Source organism: Oryza glaberrima, chromosome 1 (genome assembly GCF_000147395.1).
Source record: "Oryza glaberrima chromosome 1, OglaRS2, whole genome shotgun sequence".
Lineage (NCBI taxonomy): Eukaryota > Viridiplantae > Streptophyta > Magnoliopsida > Poales > Poaceae > Oryza > Oryza glaberrima.
In genome coordinates, this window is record NC_068326.1 from 15,978,375 (window position 1) to 15,996,042 (window position 17,668).

A 17,668-nucleotide genomic window follows, 5' to 3' on the forward strand; every position below is an offset into this window, starting at 1 on the left:
GAATCCTTAGACCTGAGATTATCATGGTTCCCATCATGTGTAGTAGCTTACTTAGGGACTGCTAAACGCTACTCCGTAATGGGTAGTTATAAAAGTAGTTTTCGGGTATGCTATGAAACATGTAGTGGGATATGAATAATCAAGATAGGATTTGCCCCTCCTATGGAGAGATATCTCTAGGCCCCTCGATGTTGTAGATTATGAAAGTGCATGGCCATACCAAAGGTGATTGAGTAGTCAATCACAAGTTATATATTCTATCACAGGTTCGAGTGAATGATTGAGCTATTACAGGATGGCACATATCTAGCCTTGAGCTTAATCGATATCGTGAGACAAAGGGGTTCATACATGTATACACTAGAGGTTCAGCCGATATGATCTTTATGTATGCCCGGTGGGTCAATACGTTCTGCTAGGGGCCGCTGTTGACGCGTGGACTAAAAAGGTATTTTCGGGTTACAGCCGAGTGTACATGAACCTACAGGGTCGCACGCTTAATGGGCCGGAATAAGGGGATTGGATGGAGATCCAATATGAGCTTAATTCGGATAGGGATCCGAAGAGGAGTCTTACGGGCCTTGGAGGCCCGAGTGATGGATCCTATATATTCGTGAGGGGTGTGACCGGCGGAGATATTGCATCACGTGAGAAACCCTAGCCGCCACTCCCCTCCTCGAGCAAAATCCTAGTCGCGCACGGGTGCTAGCACATCTGCGCATGGCGTTCCGTCCCTGTACGTGTGGATACCGGTAGAGGCGCCGCTGGTTTGCGGTGCTGATCGGCGTGGGAGTACAGCGAGGAGAACGCACGAGGAGGAGAAGGTCGAGCCGGTGCGATCGACTACTTCCTCTACATCGACACACGCTACTTCGCGAGAGTTCCTTCGACTTCTTAGTGCTTTCTCCCGCTGCGCAGCGTGTCAAGTGGTAATGATCTATGATCTAATACTTGCATGGTTCCTGATTTACGCGATAGAAAATTTTGATTTATGCTATCGTAGCCTACGCATATCCCAACACTCACCGCCATCGGATCAGGCGGCCTTGAGTTCGTGCCATCAGACCTGGCCACTGCGATGGCGGTGAGCGGCTAGGCCGGCCAGTTGACGACGACGGCAGCAGGTTTTCGACGATGACGATGGCGGTGAGGCACAGCTCCTCGCAGGCAAAGGAGAGACGAGAATGGAAGAGGAGAGGAGCGTTCGCCTCGTCACTTTCTCCCCGTCCGCATCGAAGTCCGCTCTCGGCGACGACGGCGACGCGAGGGGGGAGAAGGAGGTGGAGGCGCTCGGAGACGGCAACAGCGGCGGCAGAGGTGAAGGCGGAGGTGGCGGCGACGGCGGAGGCGCGAGGCGATGCGGACGACGATGGCAACGGCGCGAAGCGGAGGCGGCGGCGCGAGGGGAAAGCGGAGGCGGCGAGAGAGGGAGAGGGCGAGACGAGGGAGGAGGGGATGCGGGTGGAGGCGGCTAGGGTTTTGCGTAGTGGGTGCCGTTTTGCGAGAAAACCCCTTAGCTTCCACATTTTAGAGCGCAAGCCTAATTTGCGGTTTTCCTCTCCTTCACATAGAATATTCGGATTTCAGAAGGGCCTAAACGTAAAGTGCTAGCTCAAAGGGACTATTAGCGACGGACGCCGGACGAAATACGAGCAAAACGGAGGGCTTTTTCATAAAAATACCACCCCGCGTCATACTGCAGCAAAATCCTGACGTGCCACCCCTGCTCGCTCGCCCCTTTATATATTCCGATTGCCCACAAGTTCCTTGTGCAATAACTTAGGTAATTTCAAGTCCACCCAGATTATTATAACTCTATTACACAAATATATTGCATTTTATGAAATTCCTAGCAACGCATAATCAAATATCATCAAATTATGGTAGAACTAGAGCTCTCATGTTAACCTTATCATCGACTCTTAAGCTCATGATAAAAGAAAAATTTACTACATAAGACTCAGAAAAAAGGATGTAACAATAATAAAAGGACACAACTACACCGAGAGTGCTAGCTAGATAGTGCTAAAGAGAGACACCCTTCTTTAAAAAAAAAGCTACTAGTACACTCAATATCTATGTATTTTTTCTTCTTAGAGAAGTTTCTTTTAAATAACTTATCCGATTATACCGTTATGTTCGTTGCAATTAAATCTTTACAACAAGATCTTACATGATTATATTCTGATTATGGGGCACTCATATAGGGCACCATGATGTCCGGGCACCATGATATCAAATACACAAAATCACTAAAATTTTTTAAAATTTTTAAATTGTGAGTATATACCTAGTTATAATAATTCGATTCATATCTATACCTATCAACAAAACAACTCAAATATAACTTTATTTCACAATCCATGATTAAATACCTAACTAATTATATATATGGATGCTATATACCTAGAATCAAAATCTAAAAAAAAAAAAAACAAGTTCAAATTCAGTTCAAACTTGCTTTGAACTAGTTAATAAAGTAATTAATGTTAATACCTAAGTAATTGAAAAAGTTTCATACTCATTTGAATTGGTATATACTAAATTTCAACAATGCACCTCCTCAACGCCGCCACCTCATCCGTCCATACAGCGCCGCAGCCATCGCCTCCCCGACTTCCGTCGTTGTCCACCCCGTCCCATTCCACGACCGTCGTCCATACCCCCCACCGCTGTGAAATCTGCCGCGCAGAGGTGTGCAGCCATAATCGTTGCCCCTCCCTCCAACCTTTTTCCTTTTTGTTACTATCTGGAGATGCAGGTAGGAGATGGCAGATACGGTGGCATCCAGGGCTCCCGGTGGAGCTACTGGAAATGACTAAGAAATAAAGATATTATCACCAGTAACTGATATAAGAAAAATATTACTGACAGTATGTGGATCTATATAACTAGGCAATTAAATCATAACTAATAGTAAGTCATACGCATTTTGTCATGTAATAAAATATTTACTGTCTATCTATCGAACTGTATCACCATGTTAAGTAATTTATTTACTCCTAGGTATGCTTTAAAAAATACTGCCTTTATATAAGAAAATAGAAATAAAATGTTCACCAAAAGAATAATATGGGATCGTTAAATATTTACTAAAAGATGAACCTATCCAGTGAGTGTGCACACAAACAATTTGACAAGAAGTAAATATTTTACTATAATAAAAGTTTACTACGAAGCACGAATACTGAGTAATAATTTTACTCATAGGCCAATGGAGGAAGCAGAAGGAAAGAAAAAACGAAAAAAAAAGAAACGGGTGAACAGAAAAAAGGGTCGAACAAAAAAAGGATAAGGGGAGCGATGCGGGGCGAACAAAAAAAAAGGATAAGGGGAGCGATGCGGTTTTTTTCTGGCGGAGGGTGGTGGGTGCGTGGGGGAGCGGGGTGGGGTGGGGATGGGGTGGGGTGGGGTGGATTTGTGAGGGGAGCATTTTAGGTATTTTAGCGCTGCTATATATATATATATATATATATATATATATATATATATATATATGCTATATATATATATATATATATATATATATATATATATGCTATATATATATATGTGTGTATATATATATATATATATATGTATGTGTATGTATATGTGTATGTGTGTGTATATATCTATATATGAATGATACCCATATGGGACTCTATGGTGCTCGGGCTCTAAGGTATAAAACACACAAATTCTCTTAAATTTTTAAAAATTTACAAATTGTAAGTAGATATGAATTTGATTCATACAAATACTAACAACAAAACAACTCAAACTCAACTTTATTTTACAATTCATTATTACATACCTAACGAATTATATGTTTGGATGTTATATACCTAGAACCAAAATCTAAAAAAAAAAAGTTTATACTCATTCAAATTTATATACTCAATTTGAATCTTGGAGCCCATACTCCATGTAGCACCAGTTAATTTACCATATAAGTAACTTTTATCATATACCTAAATTACTTTTAGATTTAAACTCTTTAATAACTTATATATTTTAAATCATGTATTATTTTCAAGATCTATTTGCATCATTATACTCTACATAAAATATGTGACAATACAAGATCCATATTGGATATATTCAAATATTTTATTAATTTAAAAGCAATGTATTTAAACAATAGAAGTAACTTTGCTATACAATAGAAGTAACTTAGCTATGCAATAGAAGTAACTTTCTGTAAGTAATTATATGCAACAGAAGTAACTTAGTTATGCAATAGAAGTACTTCCTCTGTTTCATAATGTAAGTCATTCTAACATTGCCCACATTCATATAGATGTTAATGAATCTAGACATAATAGAATGATTTACATTATAAAACAGAGGGAGTAACACTCTATAGTAGAAATAATTATATTGTGAGTGAGATGAAATAAGAAACTATGTAGAGTAAATTCGCAAGTAAAGTGTAGAGAAGATTTATAAAGTCCACAAAATATAGAATTAACTAAAAACAATAATAAAAATAATCAACTTAGAGCATTATGAATGCATAGAAGTAATTTAGTCAAATCTAAAAGTAACTTATGACGTATATAATAAAAAAAATTATATAATATAAATATTTTTTCATCGTAATATAATCATATAAGATATTGTTTAAAGATTTAATTACAACGAACGTAATGATGTAATCAGATTGTAGATTGGATAACTAGTTTAACAGAAAATTCTATAAGAAGAAAACAAGATATGCACTATTAGATATACTAATAGCAATCAAAACTCCTAAAGTAATAGCACGTGAATGTCTCTGGTTAAAACTAATTGGAGAGGTCTCTCCAATTAGATTTACCGATAATAAAAAGTACTTTAAATGCACTAACACGGTGAGACCCCTATGATAAGACTCAACTATGGAACTTACCCCATGACGTAATAAGTGTAGCAAGCGTATTAAGTGCTCAGAAACAATCATCAGTTGTGCTTCTGGTCGCGCACATATGCACTGATGATATAAGGCCACATAGAAGATATCAATGCACAGAAAATGAAAATAGATGATGGAATAGGATCGTTTCAATTTACAGGCAGATCAAATCATTAATTCTCACGAGCTCTACGATGCACTTCAAAAAAGAAAAGGAAAACAGCACATCAAAACGATACCAGTGAACAGCTACAACCAGTATTTTCCCCTACAGCTGATGAACTCGAGAATCAACATAACTAACATTTTGGGAGCACAGCATCAGCCTTGCACTTCATCTTTGGGCAGTACAGCAGATTTTCTCAAATTGCTGTACATTTCATAGCAGAAGCCAGCAAAATCAGTCATGTTTCTGAAGAGCTCTGGCAGGTGCATCCGAAGGTTGGCAAGTGATTTCTCCCTAACCTGCCTGGCAATCCTATTGTGATGCCCCATTTCTTCCCTCAGCCTAATCTCTACTTCCTCGATGGCCGTCTTCCTGTCGGCGACAGGATCTGAGTTCACAGCTTCAGCCACTTCACTGTTATTAGCATCCTCGCCTTGTGATGCCTTTCTCTCCATGTACCTTTGGTGCCATTCTTCAAACTGTGCTTTTTTTCGGTTGAGATCCCTGCGAGTTTCCTCACACCTCCTCCTTAGATTGACTTCTTCTTCCTGAAGTAGTACAATATTGCTTATGACTTCAGCAAAACTTTTGATGGCAGTTTTTGCAAGTTCAATTGGAAGCCTTTCAAGCTGGTCATGCCAGGCATATAGCAGATCTTTTATAGGTGGTTCCACCAGCCTAGGCGGGGACGAAACTTTCTCCTTCAAGTTGCTTTCGATGGGGATGAGGTTAAGCTTGAGCCATGCATTTAGTGCTCTAATGTATCCTTTCTGATGGTCCATGAGTTTCTCAAACTGCATGTGCCACTCCCTGACAATGTCACGCAGGTCACAAGTCTGCTTGTAATGCTGATCAGTTGTCTCTCTTGGAACCGGTGGAGCCTCAAAATTTCTTATTCCTGATATGATAACCAACTGCCACTTATGATGATGATGCATAGAACTCCACATGTTTGCCATTCTGCACAGAGCAAGCATTACCTTAAAACATAAATAGTAAATAGAAAAACGAGCTGTTAAGACTTAAGACTAGAGAAGTCATTCGATAGCAAATCTATCAAAAATCAATAGATATGTATTTGATGACATGAAAAAACAACACAAACTCCTATTGTCTATCATGGCCACCCAATGATACCATTAATTCAATTTCATGACATTTGGGTTAGCTGTTGGATTTGGGTTATAAACTAGGATACTATTGGGTTTCGCTTTGGGTTATAAAGTAGGATACTAGGAGTATAGGATAATAGACAATAGGAGTTTTAACCCGATTGCCTTTTATCCAGTATTTATGACAACACAAACTTCCCTGATGACACGAGTTTTAATCCAATTGTCTTATCCAGTAATTTTTGGGGGATTGGGTTTGGGAAATCAAATTCATTGCCTAAAATGCCTAGTCACATTCTCCTAGAATCTTCCAGGAAAGGGGAAAATACAACGCAAACATGGTAGTATGGTACCAACTAAAGCCAAGTCCATGGGTAAAAAAACAAAAGAATAAAAAACAAGGAGAAGACATAAGGCCATCAGCAAAGAGAAAAAGATCAAAGCAGCAGCGAAAAAAAAGGGTCCAGCAGGGAATATCAGATTGAAAGAAGGAAAAAAAAACAGGGGAGTGCGGCTCAAACCCCAAATCCTGGCAAATGAAGTCATGGATTAACTGTACACAGCAACATGATCCACGAGCAGGCTGCAACGACAAATTTTAGGCTGCAGCAGCTTGACAATTGGGCACAATGGATATATCAACTGGCAGAGCTCGAGTCCAAATTGCCTCTAGAGGTTTGACAAATCACTTCGGCAAGGATTGGCACCACCAGTGGGGCTAAACTTCTGGCTCCATTGAATGGGTGATTTTTTCCATGCTTCTAACCCTCTACATATTCAAACTAAAAACCTATCCTCCACATGGGTGATGGGATATGAGAGCCTCATATCACTTTTCATGTCCCACTTATTGACCCGTGACCCATCCCTATTAACCAAATATTGAATTGAACCTAGCTCATCAAACATTTCCCAATACCGCATCACAAAGTCCTGGAACTGAACAAGTGACATATATCACCTAAATGTAACTGCCTCTTGTTGATAGTCCTTTTTTTCTTTCAATGGAGCCACTTATCCTCAATCTACACTATAAAGCATAACTTGCTATTTTTGAAGTACACAAAATAGACCTATGTGCTTTTGTCACAGAAGTAGCACATTTTGTAATCCCATAGAAACCAAAAGGACAAAGTTATGGGATCTCTACTTCCCTACCTAATCATTCAACTACACTTAATCCAATTACATGCAATTATTGATATGGTTGAAGAAATTGCAAGCATTTAATAGGAAAACCATGTCCAAAATCGAACCATATGTAGGGAAAAGGAAAAAAGAAAGTCACTGATGCAATATATGATATTGAGATAAGGACATGAATGAGAGTACAATACTGAGGAGATCAATGTGAGTTTGTTGGGGAAATTATTTCTCATTTCTGGTTTTCTTTAGGGATTGCTTGGATAGGCATCTGACACAATCACTTCTAATAGGTAGAGAATGCAATTCGTTTTTAATATCGAAGAGATTGTCTTTATTCCCCATCGATTCCAACATGCCAGATTTTCTCCAAGGGCTGCAAAAGCATAATAGGCAAAAAAAAAAACATAGGATTCATATGATTGGGATGTCACGATTTGTGGAATCCGCAAGGTCAATGTGCTATGAGTGAGATATTTCCATTGGGAGCTTAAAGAACCCTCTAAGGGCTACTAGTTCCTTTGTTACTTTCCCAAAGAAAAAAAAAGTACCATACCCTGACTTGGGATGGTTCCAATCACACTACTTCTGCTGTCAGCTATTGTTGCCATAAATTAATTAGCAATAGTAACAAAATTGCAATAATTGAAATTTAGAATCAATATGCATATACCATAATCTACTGACCACTCTTGATATTTGTAAAGACAGTAGTGTCCAAAGTTTAAATTGATTCACTGGAACACAAGAGAATTGACAAATCCCAAATTATGGGAGTAATTAATTGTTAGGTGCAAAAACAATATCATAATCAAGGTGAGGATACACACTACATGGAACAACATCATTTCCCTCTATAGTATTTGATTTAAAGATTCAACTACCATACCAGGTATAGTTCTTGTCTGCCTTGTAATATTGTTTGCAGCGCAAACACATACAATTCCATTTTAGTCAAAATAGGAGAGCAAATTGGTAAGGTTGAGACTATGAGAAAGTATGGAAAATACTCATAACATCCATATGATTAGAAAAAATGAAGCGATGTAGCAGCATCACAGTACAAAGAGATTATGTATCACATAATCAAACTTTTATATCATTACTTAACTTAAATTGAAGAATACTCACCCATCAACAAGGTCCACTAACTTCGGGTATAACTGTTTATCACGTAGTCGGTTTATTTCTGAGACGGTTGAATCCATGGATTGCATATCCACTATGTACCTTGTGTGCAAGTGGCTAACAGCAGCCTTAGTCTTCTCAAGGGTTTCGAGTTTCACACCACGTTTCTTTTGTTTATGAAGTAGGGCTACCTTCTTCTGATAATCAATTTTCATAAGTTCCCCTGCCTGGTTTGGCATATTCAAACAATAAATTAGTATACAGAAAACAGTAGCTAAGTACTCATGGAACAGAAACAATAACAAATATCACAAATGAATTAAGAACCACAGGTCTAGAATCTAGTAAATAGGATAGTTTGGTCCAAATTTGTTAATCTTATGAACTCACAACTACAATTACCAATCCTTCTACCTGCACATAATTGATTTTCTCACTGTACATGTGCTCTCTGCAATTGCAATGAAAGTTCCATCTATATATCAAGGGATATAACATCAAATACCCAAACTCCAACTTTCATGTGATCAAACGTGTACCAGATGGTTGTGGATGCAGGTGCCTTACCATACATACATATCCAAAATTTTCTACATCGGTGAAATGAAATTGAGTAGATACATTGTGAGATATAATTTAATAATATTTAACTCTTCTAGTTTGTAGAACTTATTATTACAGAAATTATAAGTCAATGTGGACGTAGCCGCGTAGGGGACCATGACATCCAATCAACCAATAGCTGGAATTGGAGGGTTTCTTTGAAATGATAGTACCTTTGGGAAAAGAGCAATATGTAACTGTTGATCACTTGATTGCAATTTGCATACTGTGGGGTACACGGTACCCGGGTACCCATGGCATGGCTTTTGCACCGAATGCTATATAGGCCCATGTGGCTTGTAACCCAAGAAGGAGAGATTCCCGGGATAAGATATAAATGCTGAGGATCATGCATATCTTTTATAGATAGAATAGGAAGATTAAGTTGCAACCAACTAGATACTTTCCTTGTAACCCTCCCCCTCATCTTATATAAGACAGGGCAGGGGTCCCGAGATGCGGGTGACTCCTAGCAACTCTCCACGACCTAGAAACCCTGATCATACCTTACATCATACGTGCCCACGAGCTATTCCAACGCCATGCTGCACACACCTACACAGATCCAATCTACATACAACTGGACTAGGGTGTTACCTCACATTGAGGGCCCGAACCAGTATAAATCATCTGTGTCACCATCTCTCCTTGGTCTAGTGCACATTATTAAATGTATTGCCGATCATACGAATCGACACATAGCACTCCTTGATTGATAATATAACAGTGAATTTTAGTAAATCATATGTTTTATGGTCGAAGTTGCATAAAACCCCAAGTATTATGACTTGTGGCATTAACCCGGGTTTTATGCAACTCCAACAAGTAAAAAGCATGGGGTTTCCTTAAATTTACTCATAATTAACTCGATTTCTTAGCATTTTGGAAACTAGTGACATCTTCGCAACAATTGACAGAACAGTACATTACATCAATTTAAAACTCTGATGAACAGTGGGATTGCACACAGAATAGCTTGTAGTTCAAAATTAAGCTAGGATTGGGAATTCGACTTACATAGGTGTTAAATCAACATGGACTAGCAAATTCTAAATTTCTAACGGTTAAACAAGGAAATAGTAGGCCCACAAGATTAAGAGGTCGGAAGTATATTGCCTTAGGTTTTGACATGCACAAACAAAGAGAGGACACAAATTACAAAGCAACGCAGATACAGTTTCAGACATAGTTCCAGATTTCGCAAATGTAAAAAATTTTAGTCAAATATTCATTACCTTCACTTCATCATACAATTTCTTCTCCCATGCAAGCATCCTATCAAGTACTGTGGCATGAGTTTCAAACCTTTCATCAATTTCAAAATTACCACCAAAATCATCTTGGTTAGGTAGGTTCTTGAAGGAGCGGTTCCAAGTAATAACATGCATGATTTTTGTGGAGTGGTCAATGTGCCCTGGAGAAAATTGAAATCGCACAGCAGAGTTAGCAAGTTAAATGGCAGATGTCACAAACCAGAAGCTAGGGCCAGTCATATTGGGCGAGCAGAATAAGGTTTATGGAACAATAGAACTTATGATGGCATCTAGATAATGAGTTTGAAGGGAAATGGAATAAAAGATGGGTTATGATGTGTGTTTTGGATATGGATATACAATTTATCATAATTGGCATTGGATACACTGGGCTTGTGATGAACTTTGGTTGAACAAAAATACCCTTTATCAAGCTAATTAAATTAGATGAAGGCATGAACGAAGTGTGAGCTCCATAACAAAGAGAAAGGAAAAAATAATGCCTGCTTCCCTTGTCCCTATATCGTGCTTCTGCCATTCTCAGACTCGTAGCCTCGGCCAGAGATCCAAAAAGAAATAATTATTGTGGCAGGTTGTAGCAGCCATCCATGATGGATGCCTGATGGCAGGCTCAAGGAGGTACACACACACACATTGAAAATATTCAATTAAAAGGAAAAGAACACGAACCATGGTCAACACATATGGACCTTGACAGGGCTCATGGCGGCCTCAGACACTAGAATCAAGAGCGGACAATGGTGGGCTTGAGGGTGAGCTCCTAAACAGGACTGATGGCAAACTTCCAGAAGAGGACACGAGGGCCACATGCTGTAGAGCATGGCAAGTGTGGCCAGCGGATTTGACAGTGGACTATAGCTACGACCTTTGACAAGTAGATGTGGTGTTGTGGCAACTTAAATGGAAAAAGGAGAAGATAGCTGAGAGAAGTTGGCAAGAAAGGAACAATCTTGTAATACAATGAAAACCACCCACCCCTCTCTCTCATGATAAAAACAGAGGGATATTAGGTTAGTAACCGACAGAGTTCCAAAATCATGCACTTTCCCCATCCCTAGATTATATCTATTCAACCTAATACAAACCTAGATTATATCTATTCCAAGACTAGATTATATCTATTCAACCTAATATTTTCCATTCCCACACCGTTTCCCATAATACAAACACCACCTTAAGGGAATATTAAATATGGTCTAAATTAAGTAATTGTGTGTGATAAACTAGGGAAGCAACAATTTGGATGTAAATTAGGGTTCAAAACAAGTACAAAATTAACTCTTTCAGATATATAAAGTAAACTAACTATACAAAATGCAGATTCCAAGCTCAGAAAGGTAATATGACAGCATATTGAAGGGAATTACAGATTACAATTCCACATTATAAAAATCACACTGAATAAAGCATGATTTTGTTACAACTAGTCTAGCACTTTATATTGGACAACTAAGGACTACAATAATAAAGAACAGAAATTTTTAGGCACCACCTTTTTCATTCCATTTTGATGCACAAGTGTTGATTCCAAAACAAAGTTACAGGGCAATACTACCCTGGTCACAAAAACATGTGGATTTGGGCATGTTTCAAGTAAAGCGTTAAAATTTTTATCATCAATATATTTTTAAATATCTCAATTGGATGTATGAAAATCATGTGCAGAAATTTGTGTCGAGAAGTACTTTCAGAATATCATAATTTTATCAAGTTCTTCAAATGTTTTCTATAAAAATCAGCAGTCAAAGTTGCATTTTAAGACCATACCGATGTCTAAAATGACATGTTTTTGTGATCGCTGACCAGAGGGGAGGGTGTAGTTGATTTCTATCTTAAGAGGTGAATAGTGATTGCTCAAGATTCATATTAAGGAGAAGGAAACAAATTGATTGGCCACACTTGCCTCGACTGTCGGCGTGGTTGGAGTGGTAATGCATTCGGGTGGCCTCAAGCTTCTTTGACACGTCATGTGCACTCTCTGAAGCCTTGAGGAAAGAATCATCAAGCTGAGCAACAATTTGCAGCAAACTGGCAGTACCTGACATCGTCTTCCCCTTCCGAGTTTCAACCGCACCCATAGATGAGGCATGCTGGTAGCGAACTTCTGCTGGAGGGCCAGGTGCCGCTTTGGGCGGCTTTCTAATAAGTGGCTTCGATGGAGGAAGGTTTGCCGCAAGCTGTTCAATGGCCTTTTCCTTCTCCAGTGCTGTCTGTGGTGGTTGCTCCTCCGCAACATGCATAGGAGCAGCTGATCCATCAACAGCTGGTTTCATAATCGGTGCCTTCATCTCCGGCACTGACTCCTCCCGCTTATCCATCCAAGACTCCTCAGGAGGTTGCTCCAGGGTGGGCGGCGGTGTGGTGGTTGGACCGAAGAAGTAATCCCAGGTAGTAGCCATCTGAGGCTCAGGCATTGGGGGTGGTGGTGTTGTCCTGGTGGCTGGCGGGGATGGGTTCGGCCGTGGTGGGGGTGGCGGCGTTACTGGAGAAGACCCCACGCTGCCCATCATAACCCGCTTCTGCGGCTGTCCGTGTACCATTTCTTCCACGAGGACATCATCGTGCTCATGGTGGTCATCATCGCTATCGTCGTCTTCGTCGTCGTCATCATCATCTTCGCTTTCTGTTCTGATATGGCCGTCAGCATCATCCTCCACCTCGTCCTCTTCCCGGATGGATGCGCCAGCGGCGAGTCGGGTCTTGGTGGCGGCCTTAGGGTCGGGCATCGGGATGTTTGGAGTAGAAGAGGAGCGCTGGAGTGTGGCGTGGGAGAAGTCGAGGAAGGGCGGGGGCGGCGGGGAGGGCGCGATGAGCACGGCGGCGGTGGACGGGGGAGGAGGCGCGGAGACGGAAGCGGCCGCCTGGGTGGGGGCGGCGAGGTGGGCGTGAGAGGCCACCAGGTCGGGCGTCTCGCCTTGGGCGAAGTCAGAGAGCGCGCCGCCGGTGCTTTTGAGGAGAACGGTGTAGGCGGAGTGGGCGGCGGCGAAGGCGTTGCGCGCCTGGACGGCGTCGGCCATCAGCTTCCTCCGGTCCCGGCACCGGCACACCGCCTCCTCCTGGTCGATCTTGGACTGCCCGCACCCCATCCAAGCGGCGATTGAGAGGAATTCTTGCGATCCTTCCCTAGAGGGTTGTGGGGATTCTTTGAAGGGGTTCTTGGTGGACCAGATGCGGCGCCGGCGCGGCCGGATTGGAGAGGAATGGGTGAGAAGCGGCGGGGGAGACGGCGGCGGTGGATGTGGATGAACGACTGCCTGCCTGCCTACCTGCCCTGGTGTGTGCTGCCGCTGTAGGCCTCCTGTAGGCTGTAGCCCTGTGCGGCTGTGCCCCTCTGGTGGAGGACTGTAGAGGGTCTGTGTTTGGGGAAAGTGATTGGGAGAGTCTTTGAGACTGTCAACTTTGCTGGTCTTCCCATCCACCGTCTTTTTTACAAATTGACCTTTTTGAAAAAGTTATTTGAAAACTTGCCGTCAGCTCAGCGCCAGAAGGGCTTGGCGCTGAGATCGTGCATGGACGCGCCAACGTTCCTGGCACTGACCTCATGCCAGCGTGGCAGCCCAGATGATCGCCCAGCCGACGTGGCAGGAATGTCAGGTCCAAACTCAGCGCCAACGTAGCGGCATATATGCTGCGGCCGCGCCGCCCTGTTTTGTTCTGCTACTAAGTTAGGGTTCATCGCCCCCCCCCCCCCCCCCCCCCGCATCGCCCTCTCTCCTCCCCTCCGAAAATCTCCCCAAATCCCCCTTAAATCGAAGACTACTAGGACTTTAGGCGCGCTTCGCGGCGCCCTACCGTTCATTAAGAGCTATTTAACTTATGGACACTTATGAGGAATATTGGAGAATGGTATAGTAATCAAAGCAAAGCAAAGCAAAGCAAGTAATTTTATGATCACAGAGGAAGCACAAATCACATGGCCTAACGATTGTAGATCATAAAATTAAGTACGATAGAACTAAGCATGCTCATGTAAAGATACATCAAAGATAGTTTGAGCTAGCACAATATAAGATACGAAACATAGGAGGGTAAGTTTATTGGTTCCTTGCAAGTTATACAAAACCACACAATTTGTTATGGAGATATATGAAATTATTGACGTTGACTAAGCTTGGACGGTGATCCACCTTCAACGGCCATGGCCTTGATGTTTTTTTTTTTTTTTGAACGAATGCCATGGCCTTGATGTTGACCATGCGGCATGGCTGGTGATCCATATGTCCCACTTCCCACAGTGCCTGAGGTGTACTCCTGTTACAATAACATTGACAGGCTCATAAAAAACACTATTCAGAACTAAAAACAAAAGAAGACATACTCATCCATTTTTCCCTCTTCTAGAAAAATTGAACCTATGAAAATTAATTCATTGTATAAGTCATAAGAAATTTTCCTTACTTACATGAAACTTACAGGTACAGAAGAACATCCCAGCTAACTAATTTGTGCAGCAAAGCTCTATTGTCAAGTTGTTTGTTCTTGTCATGGCAACTAATTAGCAGTGACACCCTTAATATACTTAAGCTAAATGGCAATTCTCACATATACAAAGATTGTTATAAAATGAGATTGCAATGCAATTGCTTAGGACTGAGAAAGCACAAGCAGTGAACCACAAGGCTAATAGATAGCCAAGCATGCACCTACAGTCTTCACAAACCCGAGCACCTTCTATGGTAGCAACCAATCATTTTTATACAGATAAGACAAAAATAATTACCAGATTCAATATTCACATTTATAATTAGATTGCACTTTTTTCTCTCTAAAAACATATTCTACTTATAATTTCAAACTATCATCTAGAGTAGAAGGCAAACTGGAAAAGAACATAGATATTAGCAATATTTAACCTTCTTGTACATAGAAACACAACTGTAATGTACATTCAAATCTAGTAATATGCTTTAATTAACTAATGAGGATGGCTCGGCAAAAGTGTGAGTTGCGTCTCCTAGGCAAGAAGTTTTATGGACTTAAATCAACAGCAACCATGAAATTGTAAGTCCCTTAAAGAGAACTATGCATGAAAAACACATAAAGAACATCTTGCAAATCTAATCAAATTTCTACTCTGAAACCCAAGCCAGTGTAGAGCATCCCTTTTTATTTAATAAAGTTGTCATGGATACTTTTCAAGTCAAGGGTTTTATGTTGGCTAGGCAAAGTCAATAGGGACACAGTGACATGATCTCAAACTGACCTGAATTTTGAAGTGGCGATGACCCTTCATATTTGCATTTGATTCTGTAGAGAAATACATCAAACAGCTAGAGGGCACCTAAAAATAGAATTTACCTTTGCGGCACCCTATCTTTGTGCTGGACAGTATGAAACATGGATGCATTCAGTAAATGCGAGAGAGCTACTCTGAGCATCTAAAGCAGGGCAAATGTTTTACGGACATTGTGAATGATTCCTTCGGCGCTTTAGTGATTGTTCAGTGGAAAAACAACTCATGGATTTGCACAGCAAGCAGCTCACAGGCTCATAGCCAGGGTTCAATCTTTCGTTTTTGCTTTCGGTATTTGTATTGGGAGTGCCGATATGGCGAAATTTCTAGAAATTTCGATCCGAAATTTCCAACATTTTGAACAAAAATTAATCAAATTTAAACAAATATTAAGAAATTCCCGTTACTTGATCAAGCTTGATAGCTCACACGCATGTACAATTTGAGATGCAGTACAAATCAGAAATATTCTAGCACTTATGATAAAGAAATTTGATAGGCTATCAATGTTTATCATTGTGAATAGAAGAATGATACATGAAAAAAAAAACGAAGTTTGACAGTTTGCCTGTTCAGATTGGATGTTAGAATCACAGTGCGAGCAGGGAACCCAGGGAAGCAGGAAAAAGAAGATGCATGCCAGCTATACATGAGGCAAGTCTACAGAGAAAGAGATTGATGCTTTGACTCACCGGAAGTGAGGACGGCATCCCAACTGCAAATGAAGTTTTTCTATACGACGGCATGTGGTTTCAATCTGACCTACCGCCTAGATGTAGAACCGATGAATAGTGGTGATGGCGCGCACAACGGCGGATCCTTAAGCTTGAGCAAGAGATGCCACCCCACCGTGGAGCTCTTGCCTCACCATCACCATCTTGAGTTCAATCCACAGTTCTGGATCAACCCCCTCATGCCCGAGCTGAGCACAACACCACCGGATTCAAGATTGAGTGCGCCTATCCACCAAATCAAGCACCGGGCTAGCGGATTGATCCCCCTCACCATTGATCTCCATCACCACATTCCCCGGAGCTAGCTCAACTGAGGGGAGAAAGAGAGAGAGAGAGAGAGAGAGAGAGAGAAGGGAGCATTGGTAGGGAGAGCTCCAGGATATGGGGTAGGTCAGAGGAGGGCATGCGAGGAAGGCTGGCGGCGGCGGCGTTGAGAAGAGGAGGGCAAGTCGAGGTCGAGGCTGCGCCGTCGCAAAGGTCAGGGGAGAGAGCGAGAGAAGGGTGGGGGAATAGTGGTGGCTAGGGTTTCGGGGAACAGACCGCACCGTCCACTCCCTCTACTTGACATGGAGAGCTCGAGAATTCTTGAGAATCTGAGCCGGAGACACCGCACCGCATCGTCGTCGCCGGCGAAGAGAAGCCGGGGAGGGAAGGAAAAGCGGCGGCGGCGCTAGGGCAGGGCAGGGCAAAGGAAGAGGAGGGATGGGGGAACAGTAGTGGTAGGGTAGTGGTAGGGTTTCGGGGGAATGGGGGGATAGGGTGTTCTATTTCTCAGAAAACACCCTTACTTGCACTTTTTCAGAGCGCGGTCCTATAGAGGGTCTTTACGTAAGAATACATAGGACAGTGAACTTACAATGAGGGACTTAATAATGATTATCAGGATAAGAGAGAACTTTTTTACAAAATTACCAGCTCTAGCACTCTTTGGGTGTGTTTGGATAATGGGAAATGAGGGGTGGGATTGGGATTGAGAAATGAATGAAGGATTAGGATTAAATGGATAAGGGAGAATGAATGGTTAAGATTTAAAGAGGGGTGGGAAATCATTTCCCTTAGACATTTGCCAAACACTGCCTTTGGGAAAATGCTTCTCATCGCCGTTCAATTCGGCCGAAAAGAAAAAATCGGAGGTCAAAAATCTAAGGGAGCAATTAGCACATGTGCATAGCAAGGCAGTTAGTTAGGTGCACTCATAAGCTAAGGGAGAGTGCATGCGAGTATGTTTCAAAATTTAAATGATTTTTTCTCTTAAACTATTTATCCGAATTTCAAACTAATTATATCGTTGGATTCGTTACAATTAAATCTTTGTAATAAGATATCACACGACAATATGTCGATGACTTTTTTTTTACTTTTTAAATGTTGGGCATTGTTAATGTAATGTTCCAACAAG

At 41.4% G+C, this 17,668-nt stretch overlaps 1 protein-coding gene and 1 long non-coding RNA gene across 2 annotated transcripts; both read right to left on the bottom strand.

Moving 5' to 3' along the window:
• Positions 1–4,992: 4,992 nt before the first annotated feature.
• LOC127779636 (protein ALTERED PHOSPHATE STARVATION RESPONSE 1-like) lies at positions 4,993–13,685 on the bottom strand. Its single transcript, XM_052306472.1, has 4 exons — positions 12,206–13,685; positions 10,264–10,442; positions 8,429–8,652; positions 4,993–6,002 (listed from the first exon to the last, which is right to left on the bottom strand). The coding sequence occupies exons 1-4, from the start codon at positions 13,386–13,388 to the stop codon at positions 5,198–5,200; spliced, it is 2,391 nt and encodes a 796-aa protein (XP_052162432.1). The 5' UTR covers positions 13,389–13,685; the 3' UTR covers positions 4,993–5,197.
• A 629-nt stretch (positions 13,686–14,314) lies between these two features.
• On the bottom strand, positions 14,315–17,004 carry LOC127760786 (uncharacterized). Its single transcript, XR_008015137.1, has 2 exons — positions 15,506–17,004; positions 14,315–14,553 (listed from the first exon to the last, which is right to left on the bottom strand). It is a non-coding gene; the product is annotated as an uncharacterized LOC127760786 (long non-coding RNA).
• Between the last annotated feature and the right edge of the window lie 664 nt (positions 17,005–17,668).

Excerpts from the sequence above, each read along its gene's own strand:
- LOC127779636 (XM_052306472.1), bottom strand. The coding sequence starts at position 13,388 with ATGGGGTGCGGGCAGTCCAAGATCGACCAGGAGGAGGCGGTGTGCCGG. Across the intron at positions 10,443-12,205 it reads CAACCACGCCGACAGTCGAG|GGCACATTGACCACTCCACA; the intron begins GCAAGTGTGGCC and ends AATTTTCTCCAG. Across the intron at positions 8,653-10,263 it reads AATTGTATGATGAAGTGAAG|GCAGGGGAACTTATGAAAAT; the intron begins GTAATGAATATT and ends ATGCCAAACCAG.